Source organism: Euwallacea fornicatus, chromosome 35 (assembly GCF_040115645.1).
Source record: "Euwallacea fornicatus isolate EFF26 chromosome 35, ASM4011564v1, whole genome shotgun sequence".
In the NCBI taxonomy this organism is placed as follows: Eukaryota; Metazoa; Arthropoda; class Insecta; order Coleoptera; family Curculionidae; genus Euwallacea; species Euwallacea fornicatus.
In genome coordinates this window covers 2,164,766-2,177,823 of record NC_089575.1, presented here as the reverse complement: position 1 = coordinate 2,177,823, position 13,058 = coordinate 2,164,766, and the positions used below count along the sequence as shown (strand labels likewise).

At 40.1% G+C, this 13,058-nt stretch overlaps 1 protein-coding gene across 1 annotated transcript in view; it reads right to left on the bottom strand.

The window, feature by feature from the left end:
• Positions 1 to 849: 849 nt before the first annotated feature.
• The window catches only part of wb (wing blister), a 76,926-nt gene continuing 64,717 nt past the window's right edge, over positions 850 to 13,058 (bottom strand). Inside the window, exons 20-42 of the mRNA XM_066299887.1 lie at positions 12,160 to 12,296; positions 11,870 to 12,097; positions 11,641 to 11,817; positions 11,288 to 11,577; positions 10,963 to 11,224; positions 10,738 to 10,903; positions 9,571 to 9,783; positions 8,524 to 9,481; positions 8,229 to 8,470; positions 7,897 to 8,175; positions 7,664 to 7,845; positions 5,963 to 6,219; positions 5,686 to 5,910; positions 5,459 to 5,621; positions 4,849 to 5,081; positions 4,629 to 4,782; positions 4,030 to 4,182; positions 3,699 to 3,976; positions 3,328 to 3,649; positions 2,607 to 2,897; positions 2,387 to 2,555; positions 1,409 to 1,768; positions 850 to 1,359 (exon numbers count right to left, since the gene is read on the bottom strand). Of these exons, the coding sequence (XP_066155984.1) occupies positions 1,202 to 1,359; positions 1,409 to 1,768; positions 2,387 to 2,555; positions 2,607 to 2,897; positions 3,328 to 3,649; positions 3,699 to 3,976; positions 4,030 to 4,182; positions 4,629 to 4,782; positions 4,849 to 5,081; positions 5,459 to 5,621; positions 5,686 to 5,910; positions 5,963 to 6,219; positions 7,664 to 7,845; positions 7,897 to 8,175; positions 8,229 to 8,470; positions 8,524 to 9,481; positions 9,571 to 9,783; positions 10,738 to 10,903; positions 10,963 to 11,224; positions 11,288 to 11,577; positions 11,641 to 11,817; positions 11,870 to 12,097; positions 12,160 to 12,296 (5,897 nt within the window). The 3' untranslated portion in view covers positions 850 to 1,201. The remainder of the gene's footprint in view (positions 1,360 to 1,408; positions 1,769 to 2,386; positions 2,556 to 2,606; positions 2,898 to 3,327; positions 3,650 to 3,698; positions 3,977 to 4,029; positions 4,183 to 4,628; positions 4,783 to 4,848; positions 5,082 to 5,458; positions 5,622 to 5,685; positions 5,911 to 5,962; positions 6,220 to 7,663; positions 7,846 to 7,896; positions 8,176 to 8,228; positions 8,471 to 8,523; positions 9,482 to 9,570; positions 9,784 to 10,737; positions 10,904 to 10,962; positions 11,225 to 11,287; positions 11,578 to 11,640; positions 11,818 to 11,869; positions 12,098 to 12,159; positions 12,297 to 13,058) is intronic.

Sequence of the window (13,058 nt, the reverse complement as noted above, 5' to 3'; positions counted from 1 at the left end):
GGTTTTGCCTAGAGAAAACTAACTGTGTCAACAGCAGGGAGTGCCGCGGCGTTTTTTTTTTTTCCATCCAGTCCATTTGTATGCCGTGGTGGGAGAGAACTATCATTGTGGTAATAAAAACTAAGAATTTAAGGGAACCAAATTTATAGAAAACTGTAAAATGAATGGGAAGAAATCTGTAATAGATTTCACCCATGGACGGTAGATGGCGTCTTGGAAACTATGTAGAAACCTGCAAAATGAAAGGGGAAGAAATCTGTAATAGATTTAACCCCTGGACGGTAGATGGCGTCTTGGAAACTATGTAGAAACCTGCAAAATGAAAGGGGAAGAAATCTGTAATAGATTTAACCCCTGGACGGTAGATGGCGTTTTGGAAACTATGTAGAAACCTGCAAAATGAAAGGGGAAGAAATCTGTAATAGATTTAACCCCTGGACGGCAGATGGCGACTTTGTAACCATATAGAAAATTGTAAAATGAAAGGGAAAGAAAACTGTAATAGTTTTAACTCCTGTACAGCAGATGGCGACTTGTGAACCATGAAGGAAACTGGTTTTTTGTAGATTAGATTGGTAAAATCTTTGCACTGCTTATGAGTTTAACGCTATTTTTGAGTAATGTTTAAAATTTTTGAATCTTAAAATTTTCCGATTTATATTTTGACACAGAGTATTGAAGATGTGGGTAACAAACTTTTTTTTTTGCAGCAGATTTCGAACTCGTAATTAAGAAAGTTCGCTTTTTTGAAGATTGTGAGGCAGTAAACGAGGAACGTTGCTAGCGCATCCAATGTAGGCCATTTCGTATGCACAGCTCGACTGCGGGATTGGAAAATGATAAATGATCTTATATACAAAAAATGTAATGGTATTTATGTACATTCGCCTATTAAAATATTGTAAGTGTATATAAATAAAACTGTACAAAAAAAAAATAAATTATTTACATTAAGAAGATAATTTGCAGATTCTATACATTTACCTGAATATTTTCCAATTGGATACCATGTCAGGGACTATCATAATACTTGTTCAGGATTTAAAAATATTATATGATAGATAACTCTTCTAACTAGATAATAAAATTAGCTTAATTACATGAACACATCTATTAAATTGATCCTCTTAGTCATTACTAAACAACTACTGAAAATAATATAATGGCACCATTTGGTTTAGAAAGAAAAAGCCCCTCAAAATCAACTTTTAGGGGTTGTTATAGCGGGACAAGAGTTCACTAACACTCCATTAAGCTCTTCCATTTCCGCCCAATCTTTCAGCTCGTGTTCAATTTTTAAATTCCGCAAACACCCTTTGAAATTCTCTCTGGTTTTCAAAGTGCCCACAGCGGCATTATCTACAATAGCACACTGTAATCCTGTTGATTTTTTGATATAAAAATCTACCTGGTAATCCTCCGATATACAAAGGGGCATCAATTTCATCCATAAGAGAATTAATGTCGCTTTGCACCCAACTTTTCCTGATCCCGTCCACATTAACGGTAAGCTCCGAGCTGGAGTACATGGCAGAGACATTATGCCAGAGATTGTTGCATAAAGAAAAGTCTGAATCCAGATTGTTAGTTACGTTAGTTTGGATGCCATTGCCCAGATCCACAGTCATGACCACAGCGCCATTCTGTAGCTCAACAGAGAGGGCCGGATAATTGCCCTCATTGGAAACAGTGAGGAGTATTCCGTTTTGCTCTGCTGTGCGGAATTCGAAGCTCAAATCCAGGATTTTGTGGATTCGGAAACCTTCCTCTGGAACATTAAATTCGTCAACAAAAGCTGTTAGGTTTATGGAAGAATTCCAGCATACAAAAGGTGTTTAGCAAGTTCGGCGTATTAGTTAATATAGTTAAAGTGGAAGTTAGTTACTATATCGTACAGTTGGCGTTTAAATATTTCTAAACAAAATTATGGTAAAAGGTGCCATTCACCATGTTATCAAGAAATATGCTTCCAATTCTTGAAAAAATGGTGGAGATAATTAATTTAAGAAACTCGAACTGAGATTAAGCTCCAAAGAAGTACACGTTTAATATTCCAAATTGATTTCATCCTTATTTATCCCCACAAATAGAATAGATAACGAACCTATTTATTTGAAATACCCGACGTTTACTAATCACCGTCAGGAATTGCTTCATGTGATATTTTCACAATTTCCCATTTTTCGATTTATAACTATTTACGAAGTTCGGTTTAGCAAGAAGTGATCTCAACTTTACTATTTTAAATACAAAATTTCAGTGACGCTTTTACATATTTGGAAATAGCACAAAATTTACATTGCAATGGTGTATCTCCTGATATTTGAATTCGAAGTTGCGTAATTATATGCAAGAATTCCACATAAAGTTTTACTAAGTTATTTACTGTAGATTGCGTATGAATCTCCACTGAAATAAGCTCCTTCCTCAATATTGGGAAAGCACTGTCTGATGTTGCTGTAGCTCACGTCACTAGTGTTTTTGCCCAGTAATGTTAGTTGCTCATTTATCTTCAAATTGTTCATGCAACCCCTGAAAGGATTGATGCGTTGCTTCTGAAATTGCGCAGCTAAATCATTGAGTTTAGAGAGAAATTAAAAAGTTACCAGTTCCCTATTCGAAATATAGTCCTTGGGGACGTTGCCAAAGAAAATTTCGTTTTTAACGTTAGTCTTGGGAAATTTAATAGGCTTCTTAGCCTCTCCGTCCAACCACATTTGCAGCATCTTATTCTTTTTTACCATGGTAAGATTGTGCCATTTTCCATCATTTACTTTGGGGAGAAACGTTTGCGGCCAATTTTTCTTGGGGACTTTGTTCTTTTTGCCTTTTACATGGAAAATCACCAGGCCGTTTTTCAGCTCCAGTAAATTGTATTGAGGCAGAGAAGTGGCTCCCTATATACAAGAAATCCAAGTAATAAAGTTCTATTAGCTTTGAACATCTGTCAACAACTCCCTTTGTTTACGGCTCTATAGAAATATAGCAATTTTCTATCTGTTTGCACAGGAATGCAAGAAGTGCCATCAAACGTTAACAAGTTCAGGTGTGAAAATTGCTGAGAGATCTATAGGATTAGATACGCCTCTCTCTTTCAATAAATTTAAATATATTTTTAATGCGCCAGTTCCACTTATTAAAATTTTTTGAGTTGTACTGAGTCGGTTTGGAAATGAGAGAGAGGTAAGAAACGAGATACGAATCAACAAAATAGTTGCATCACTAGATTCTCTGGTGATGCAAATATTTTAATTAGGGATGTGAGTCTTCACTAAATGCTCGTTCATTACATACATGTACGTAGTTTCATCGATAATTAAAACATACCAATGTAATAAACAGCATCCCGTTGGGGTACAAGGTCCTAAACTTGAACTCAAAGGTGAAATCCTTCTTAAAGAAGCCAGTTTTCAATTTGATGTAGCTCTCTGCCTGATCCCCGAAATTAACAGCAGTGGGATCAGTTTCGTAGTTGGCGGTAGCAGCACAGCCTTGAGTGCTTTGCATGGTATTCGTTATGGCAATTTGGGTGACTGGAGGACTTGGCTGCAACTTTTCTAGTCTTAGCATTGGCCGCGTGAAGGGCTCCTCTCGCCCTATCTCCACGTTCGAGAAATCGGCGACAGTTTGCGGGGTAAACAATATATCTCTGGAACTCAACAGTTCTTTTCCTGGAGTGAAGGAAAACAAACACTTACTCATGGTTGATATTAAACTCGCTGAAACCCCCGCAAAACGAGTGAAAACCTTCATGTCTCCCTAAAACCACGTCCACGAAATCTTCCTCGAACATTCCTTCAGTGTTAGTTCTAGAAACATCCAGTTCCTCATTGTTAATCGTAAATGTAATCACATCCTTTTTAAATGTTATAAAAATCCTGTTGTAATCGTTGACGTTTAAAGCCAATCTCTTGTCCACCACATAATGCTCTCCATTAACGAGGTTTACTTGCAGTAGCCAATTAGTTAGAGTGATCTAAACGTACGACTTGGTTGATTCACTTATTAGAACATAAAAGCTAAAATTACCGTCCCAATATTGCGTATATCGAGCAAGGCGGCGCTAGCGTTGAGGGGTCTCAAAATGAACGAAATGCTGTTCTCGGCCGATTTCTTCGGAGGCAGAGGAGAGCGAAGGTGCAAATAGCCCGTACCGTCAAACCAGGCTTTATGGAGTTTGAGCTGAAAGAAAGACCATCGTAATGATTATTTAAAACGATTGAGGTCGAGAGTTTTTATAATATTTTAAAAATATAGCGAGTCAGTCCCTGGATTTTTGTTTTGCTTCCCAGGGCATCTTGTGACGTCTATCAAAGGCAAACGAGAGTTTTCCCGGCGACGGTGGCGACACCGTGCGCTTTGTATAATCAAAAAGACAGGGACGGCCGTAAGTTAATTTTCGGAAATTTGCAACATCATTATTTGATTAGTTGACCGAAACTAGAATTACTAACGCTCTATTTAGGCATCTGCACGATTAGGCAATCGATACCGGAATGTGGAAGACTTATTTCATTGTCCTTGTTCTATTACGACTTTAATGTGTTGTACAGACGCACGTGGCACTTAGCACCATATTACAAAACGCCCTGGGTAGTGGTGTAGTAATGTGCCGTTCCCTATCATACCTCCCCTCGTTTCTGCGTAACTCCTGACGAAATCTGCTCGTTCGGTAACGCCGGCGGCACCAGGAAGCCCAAAAACGACCGCGTGGTCACCGTGATGCCCCTCAAATCCAGAGTCGGGGAAACTCCCCCAACGTAATGCGTCGCTTTCCTGATTCTACATTTAAACCGTGATGTATTTTTGCCAAATTTCTACATCATAAATGTCGTATTCTGGTCTTACCTGAAAACAAACTTTTTCCCAAGAATCGCATCGGTCCTCTTATTTGCCGCATCAGCTTCTAGGGTGTACATCTGCTTATCGTTTAAAAATACCATGGCCATGCCCACCCGGTGTGGCACTCCGTCATTGAGTTTTTCGTCCGTTTTCAGAGATATCGCTTTACCATTATTGTGAACCACATCGAGCCGTAGCCGACCTTGGTCTAGGGTCAAGGCTATTATGGCCGATGGATGCTGCAGAAATTAATTAATTAAAAGACCCGACAACTTTGTTGCATAGAGGAACCTTTCGAGTTTCAAAAAAATCATTGGTGTGGGTGGTCCCTAACGCCACAGAGAATTTGGGAAAAATATAAATATTAAATTTTAATGTTTTTTTCCTAATGCTTGTTTCCGTCCCAGTTTTTTCCCAAATGATAACGTCAATTTTGTATTAAAAAAAAAAAGGAATTTCATGTTAAAACTGCGTGAAAACCAACCACCTAGAAGAAGCGAAAGTACAGAACTGGTTTTTTTATAGTTTTATCACTTTTCCAATTTGCTGGAAGTGACTTGCCATGTCCATTTTTTCTGGTTGGTTGGTAGAAACTTTTCGCCATTAATTAACAAACCTCGATCTCGTGGGCCAGATAAATCAAGCTGTTCTCGTCGAAAGTGGAAATCTGAAATTCCAAATTGAACATCAAAGGAGCCAGAAGGTCAGACGGGGAATATTTCTTGTAACCATTTCCTGAGTAAAAGGGCTTGGTTTTGTCTACCTCCGTGACGTTTGTTCTGATAAAAGTTACCAAAGTTATTTATATTAGAATGAAATATCTGCAAATTATTGTTTACATACCTTTGCTGACCCGTACAATTCCCCGAAGTGCGACTAAACTTCCACAGTCCAACGTTATAGTCATTAATTGAAAGTTTGTTAACGTATGTCGTGTTTTCTTTTAATACATGTCCATCTCCGATCTCAAAAACATCTGTAGGATCGATGATCAAAGATCTCATACCTAGATTAGTGCTATTCCAGTGGGTATCGTTGTTATATTTAAGCCGCAGAAAGGGACCGACTCTGAAGGTAATAAAAATCACTATCTGAGCTTATGAAGCATAACTAATTTTACCTCTCAACGTATAACGTTTTCTCAGATGCGATGTCTCGTTGCTTAGAAGTGGTTAGCGTACCAGAAAGATTATCAATGGTATAGCTCAGTATGGCCCGCGCATTTCTGATACTGATGCTTAAACCGCCACGATCCCATTTGAACAATTGACAGTTACCACCCTTGAAGGTAATCGAGAGGCTGCGGAATACTTCGACTTGAGGCAAAGGGGAGGTATATGCCATTGAGCAGTTGGACAGGCCAATAGCTACGTTAATCTGAAAAGGAAAAGAAAACAGTTAAATCAAATCTTACTCCTTCAAGCAACGTTGCAGAATGAATTTTGGGTTTATAACCACGTTCTGGTCCGTAAATCCGAGAATAATTAATAAAGTTATTTTAAAATGCTTTTCCACGATATTTTTCTTTAAAAGTAATTAAAATATTTCAATAGATCCTTGATAATTTTCTTCCTCAAAGTTCCCGAAAACTGTTCTCAATGGGGAAATTCATTAGGAAGTAAATAACCACGCAGGACACCTGGATTCGAAACCTTCCCAAACTACTCCTGACCATGTCGAATTCGTATATTCTCTCGTTAAGGGTTTTAAGTCAGCCATTTGTCGGCGGTGCGTTGAAGTAACATTTAAAAACTGACATAGCTTCGACATTGTAAATCCACGACTGATGGCAAAACTTTGTTCTAATATACATGAATCTGTCAACACTCGAAGACGCTGAGCTCTTAGGACACCTAACACCCCTCGAACTAGTTGTTCTACGAAAAATGTGAAATTTGCCTTGTTTCTGAGTAATATTGCGACAATTTCTCTAAATTGGCAGTTATACAGCGTCGGGCGCACTAAGAGTAAAAGGTGTGCAGTAAGAGGCGCATTCGAAGAAAGGCCGGAGGTTACGTCACCATTAGGGATTTGTACATTGACAGCGATCGCGGTTAGGAGTTTTATAATCCGTCTCTGGCTTTTTAGTAACTTGACTAGTCCGTTAGTGCAGTTAGCGCCGCCACCGTCCATAAACGAGAGTGGCGCCACTCGGATGCCGTGAAAACTAAAAAGACAGGATCGTACTTACTGCTTATTGACAACTTAGTAATTTAAATCTTTATCGAACGCCCAGGGATATTGGAAATGTTCGCGGAAATATTAATTTTCCGGGGAAAGAAGTGGGCGATGAGTTCATAATGATAGCAAAATTGTTTATTGATGTTTTTACTTATCACCATCGCTTAATGCACTACATAGAGATTTAAACGAACCATGTGCGTAGAACGAGCGTGATTGGAATATCTCATGGCAAATCTTTACAGTTCCTCTTTTGTTTTATCGTGCATGCGCATACGTCGAACAAAAATCCCGAAGACTTCGGGCTCATTGGGCACTAGGAATTTTGCCAGTGGCCCATTGGGGCAATGACGAATTTTATTCGGTAAACTATACAGGACGCAAATTACAACCTTTGCCGGTAAAAAAGTTCACTGCTGAGGAACTTTTAAGGAAGTACGGTTCATGAATTTTTGTTAACATCTATGAAGATCTAATAAAATAATAAAGGAGAAAAACATATGTTTAAATCTTTGAGGAAGTGATGGACACGATGTCTAAATAACGAAATAAATTCTGTGAAATCTGACAAAATGCAAGTGTGTAAATTTCTGAATCTGACGAGGTGCCGAAGGCGTGGTTAAAACATATATTTACTTACCGACTCTACAACTTGTTGGGCGTACTTAATTTTATTCTGCAAATCCGCAATCTTCGAAGTGACCTTATCCAGCTTTTCTTGCGCGTTCGCCACTTTGTCAGCATCGAAATCTTTCCCGTTTTCCAGCAGACGATCAACGTTCCTAATGGCGTCTTTAACGTCCTGATCGGCTTTTCTAATTGCTAAAAAATAACACCAATCTCTAGACCTCTAAGGATAATTCGTGTTCGCACCTTTTTTAGTTTCAGTCTTGGCTTCATCATACTTATTTTTGTCGTTGAACAAATTGTTAGGAATATTGAGATTGGCCACTTCTTTCTCGATTTGGCGCATTCGATCTATGACTCCAGTGCTGTTATCTATAGCCTCGTGTAGTTTGTTGATCAAAGGATCCTTAGAAGTTAACTGAGTTTCAATTGCCTGTAACTGCCGATATAACTCGTTGTTGTATCTGGCATTGTCGATTAGTTCTGCCCTTAAATTATCTACTTCCTTTCTCCGAGAGTTCAGATCTGAAATTGGGCTTTCGAGGTTTGTTTGTAAAGCGATTGAAATTTTTGTTTACTGTTCGATATGTTCTTCATGTTGTTTATGCGGTGCTTGAGACGGTCCGACCTGGAGTGGGCCAAATTGGCCTTGTCGATTAAGGTATCTCCTCCATTTGGGTGCATTATCTCCAAGGCTTTTTTGAGAATCTCGCGAGCTTTATTAGCGGTTTCTCTGGCAGAGGCAATGCCTTCCATGATGTCACTATAGGCGGTGCTTTCCTTTATTTTTTCAGTTTCGTTCTTGGTAAAATTCAGTGCTCTGAAATTGAAATAAAATTTATTTTTCGATGCAAGTTTTCTTCAGTCACTCACCCAATTCTATCAACAACAATTTTCTTCAGCTTCTGGGCATGTTCCGAGGCCCTATGCACCAAATCTTCAAGGAACGGAGTCTCCTCTTCGAGCTTATAAACCCGGTTCTCTAACTTGTCCCAATCGTCGAAATCGAAGTCTTTCATGGTCTCTATTACGTTCGTTAACTCGGAAATTTTCCCATTAACTTCTTTGATCTTTCCATTTATATCGTCAATACTTTTCAGCACTTCGCTTTTGATTTCATTGAAATCCATCAAGTCGTCCTTAAGCTTCAATATTGCCAATCGATTCTGATCGTTCTGAGAAGAGGCAATCGAGATCTTTTCTCGAGTTTCCCTAGAAATACCCTCCAGATCGTCAAGTTTTGCAATGAATTCGTTCAAATCGTTGCAAGGCAAATTTGGTGAATCATGATATAGATCATTAACTTTGTCGCTGATTTTCTGGCAGTAATTTTCGATTGGTTTGTTGTAAGTATCAACATCGTCTATTTGTCTATGAACGTCGGTTTCTATCGCGTTCAAAATAGCTTCCGCCTGTTTCACCGCTTCCTCTGCATCTATGTGCTTCTCTCCAAACTCCCTTAACCTCCTTATGAGACCCATTATCTCCTCTTTTATTTGTTTTAACTGGCCCTGAAAGCTTTCCGTCAAATCCCTGTTCCTTTGCACCTGCTTCAAGTCTTCATCGGACCGTTTATTTGATAATTTAACTTTCTCTTTCATATCGTTAACCTTCACTTCCAGCTCGTTTAAATCTTCAAATTTCAAAACATTATTCGCTTTCTCGAGTTTGTATGTGAAACTTTTGCTTAGTTGCCTGTATCTCGCCCTTAAGGCATCCAGGACTTTCCAAGGAGGACTTAGACCATCCTTAAAGAGATCAGTAACCACATCTAGAGATTTGTAGAGACGTTCAATGTCGTTGAAAAGGATTTGCGTACATTCGTCACAAGCTAAAAAAAAACACAACAAATGCTCAATTCCATGAAAGCTGTATGCTCCAGAACACTAGTTCAATAATTGGGTCCTAGCTACGCTTTACCTGTACAAACTCCCTCTTTGATGTACTCCCTACTGTTTCGGCATTGATTGCACTTATCCCCCTGGAAACCAGGTCTGCACTGGCACACCCCGAAGGGACTGCAAATGCTGGAATAGCTGCCATAGTAGTTGCAGTCGCAGGGTACGCATTTATTGGTGATTGGGTCGCGATAGTAGCTGTCTTTGCAGTGTTCGCACTTTGATCCAGTGTATCCTAAGAAACACGTAAGAATTTGGGAAAGATCGAGAGGAACACGTCCATGGTTTCAACTCTTTAAAAGGTTTTGAAGCCAACTTAAAGAAAGCGAGGAATTTTGTTAATTTTGGCAGAAAACAATTTAGAGACATTTAAGGAAGCTGAATCAGCGCGAAAAACTTTAGTTTGAGAGATGATTGTCGATATCGAAAATTGCGAATAATGTGTCTCTTCAGTGCCTTTGAAACGCATCTAAAGGAGACGAAAATTGGCCCGTTTTCAAAGTTTTTAAATAAAAAAAAAATAATAAATAAATTCTTAGCCAAAGAAAAAATTGGTGAAATATGCTTTGACGACATTTAAGAGGGTCTAAATTGCATCTGAACTTGCAGGGAATTAAACCGAACTCTTCTCTAATGGGAAAGATGTATCATGAAAATTGCTAAACTATGACTAAACCCTAAGGAAACGGTGAAGGCGCAGTTGGAAATTCCCGAGGCATGGTCTTTTTTACACTATTAAAGCCTAATATAATGATGAAGGCGTTGTATAACATTGTTCGAATATGCTCGAACCTGAAGAAACGACGTTTATACTTCGAAACAAAATCACGCAAATTCACGGAAGAGGTGGAGGAACTGGCCGAAATGGCGGAGGCGCTTTGAAATTTGAAAACAACATTTGAACAAGTGAGGAGATTGCAGTTTGATGGGAAAAAATTCTGAAAGTTAGCGTCTAAACAAATGGTCAAGGCGCATTGATATTTTTCAATGTATGATATAAATAATATTAATATAATAAATCTTTTTTGCGCCAAAAAACGCTCTAAATCTGAATAAAATTGTGGAAACTGCATCTACAGGTGAGAATAAAATTATGGGAAATCTAAAATCCTGAAAAAATGGCGAAGTTGAAAGTTTAACATTTTACAGTCCCTAAATCGTACTTAAAAATTAAAAAAAAAAAAATTACCTAATTTACAATGACACACGAAACTGCTTTTCTTGGCCACGCAACTTTCGGCATTATTATCTAGTTCCGAAGGACACAAGCAAGCCTGGCAGTTTCCCCGGTAATCCAGGTAGTATCCGGTATCGCACAGCTCGCAGTGAAAGCCTGAGGTGTTGTTCATGCAATTCTGAAGGCACATAAACGACATTAAAGCGCCCCGAACCAACTCCAAAGAACTGGACACACCTTGCAATGTCCGGAATCGGGATCGCACTCCCAGGACCTCGAATTGCAGTTGCAAGACGTGGCAACACCGATAACTCGGTCAATCCACGAAGTTGCCGTAACTTCTTCCTCCTCGGTTGGATAGTATCTGTAGTAGCCCTGATTGGGATTTTGACAAGACAGCCCTGCGTACTCCGGGGAGCATTCGCACTGTTCAATCGAATGACTGGTGCGGTTGTACGGGATGTAGGGCTTGGCGGAGTCTAGGAGGACTTCTACGATTCTTCAAAGAGGGATTTTTGTCGTTAACGATCTGTGTCGCAGAAGAGTTATTAGTTGAACTCACTCCATGTCTTCTCCTTGAATTATTATCGAGGTGACCTTTTGTAAAACTAAAAGAAAACACTCCCTGGTTAAGGAGCTTTGACAGCCTGCTAAGTTTCCAGAAGTAACTTTCCAGAATTTTTCATTTAAACGCAACTCGTGGGTGCTGAGATCTGACCTCAGAGAAATTCCATTTCCCGTGAGGAAGACGCTGAATTTTCCGCCGCTTCCATTGACGCTCAAGTATCCGCCGTAAGACGTCGTCAAATCCCCCACGAACCTTCCGGGTAGACTTATGGTATCAAAGCTGATCTGCGTGATATTTCGTGTGAGTTAAAAGTGGGCGTGTGAGGCAGTACTAAGAGGAAAACTCACAGGTTCATTGCTTTCAATCCCCTTTTCAAATCTAATTTTGTCCCAATTAAACCGAGTGTCTGAACATCTGTCGCTTCTACCGAAACAGAAGCACTCTTCGCAGCCTTTAGGATGTTCTTTCGACAAGCCGAAAGTGCCTTCCTTGCATCTGTTGCACTTGGAGCCAACGACATTTTCCTAAAAAAGTTATATCATAAGAACGATGCAGATGCAGACCAAAAGGGCGTACCTTGCAGTTACAGCTTCCGTTCTCGTTGCACTGACAATCGCCAGTCTGGCACTCGGTCTCAAGGGTCCCAACGGCGTGGCACAGGCACTTCCTGCAATTCGGATACCCATAATAGCCGAAGGAGCATCTGTCGCACTTGCTGCCCTCATATCCCACCTTGCAGGAGCAAATTCCCGAGTTCTTTTCGCATTGCAGGTTTGCAGAACCCGTGTGAGAGCAGTTGCAGTGCTGTGAACGATCGAAGGTGAGAGAGATCACTCTTTTTTTGTGTATTTGAATTTGAGGAGTACCTTGCAACCGACTCTCGGCTGGTAGCCCCAGGAGTTCAGAGCGCAGAGCTCGCACTCGAGGCCGATGGTCAGGGGAGGACAGATGCATTTGCCCCCTTTGCCGCAGATGTGGCTATTTTTCGTGCACGGTTCGCATTCTAAGGGGGGGAGAGGCGGAAAAACAACCATGTCAGTTTGAACGTGTGTAAATTCTTTGCGAAGTTATCGAAAGGAAATACCGTCAATTTTCGAACAAAAACCTATTTTGATCCGCCAAGTCACGCGTCGCCACCGCTGTGTTGTACTCTGATTGAACGTGTCAGATCCAGTTCAATCTAGTTCGGATTAGTGCGTGCCCTTATGGAGGCCGATCGTTAAAAAAACCTCAAGGGGGCGTTCCATTGTCGAAGGCATGTCGCGGATGAGTTCGTTTCTTCGCGCGTTTGACGGTAAACACCAAATGACTTAATCAACGCCCTACCTCTGTAGTTAGCCGCCCAGTGCCAGTTGTTTTAATGATCACACCTCATGAGAACAAAAGGCAATCTACTAATTCCCCCGCGCCGGCAGAGGCAAGCGGGCCGCGGAGTCCGGGGACAGTGACCAAACTTAGAGAGGTCACTGGACAAAATTAAAAAAAAAAAAAAAAAATCTTGTGATAATGATTTAGGACATACTGGCAACATCGAAGATGGATTTCAAGGAAATTAAAAAAAAAATCAATGGTGCGACCTAATTTTGTCCTCTCTATGGAAATGGTCATCTTGGTCGAGATGGCTGGACGTTGATTCTTCGGCGCCGAAGACACATTGAAATCTGAGCGAAAAATGCTGCGACGGCAGTGAGCTGAGTTCAGTGCAATGACTGAGTTCCTCGGTCGGAAAACGGGCGGAAAAGTTGCTCCAAAGCTGATCAATTTT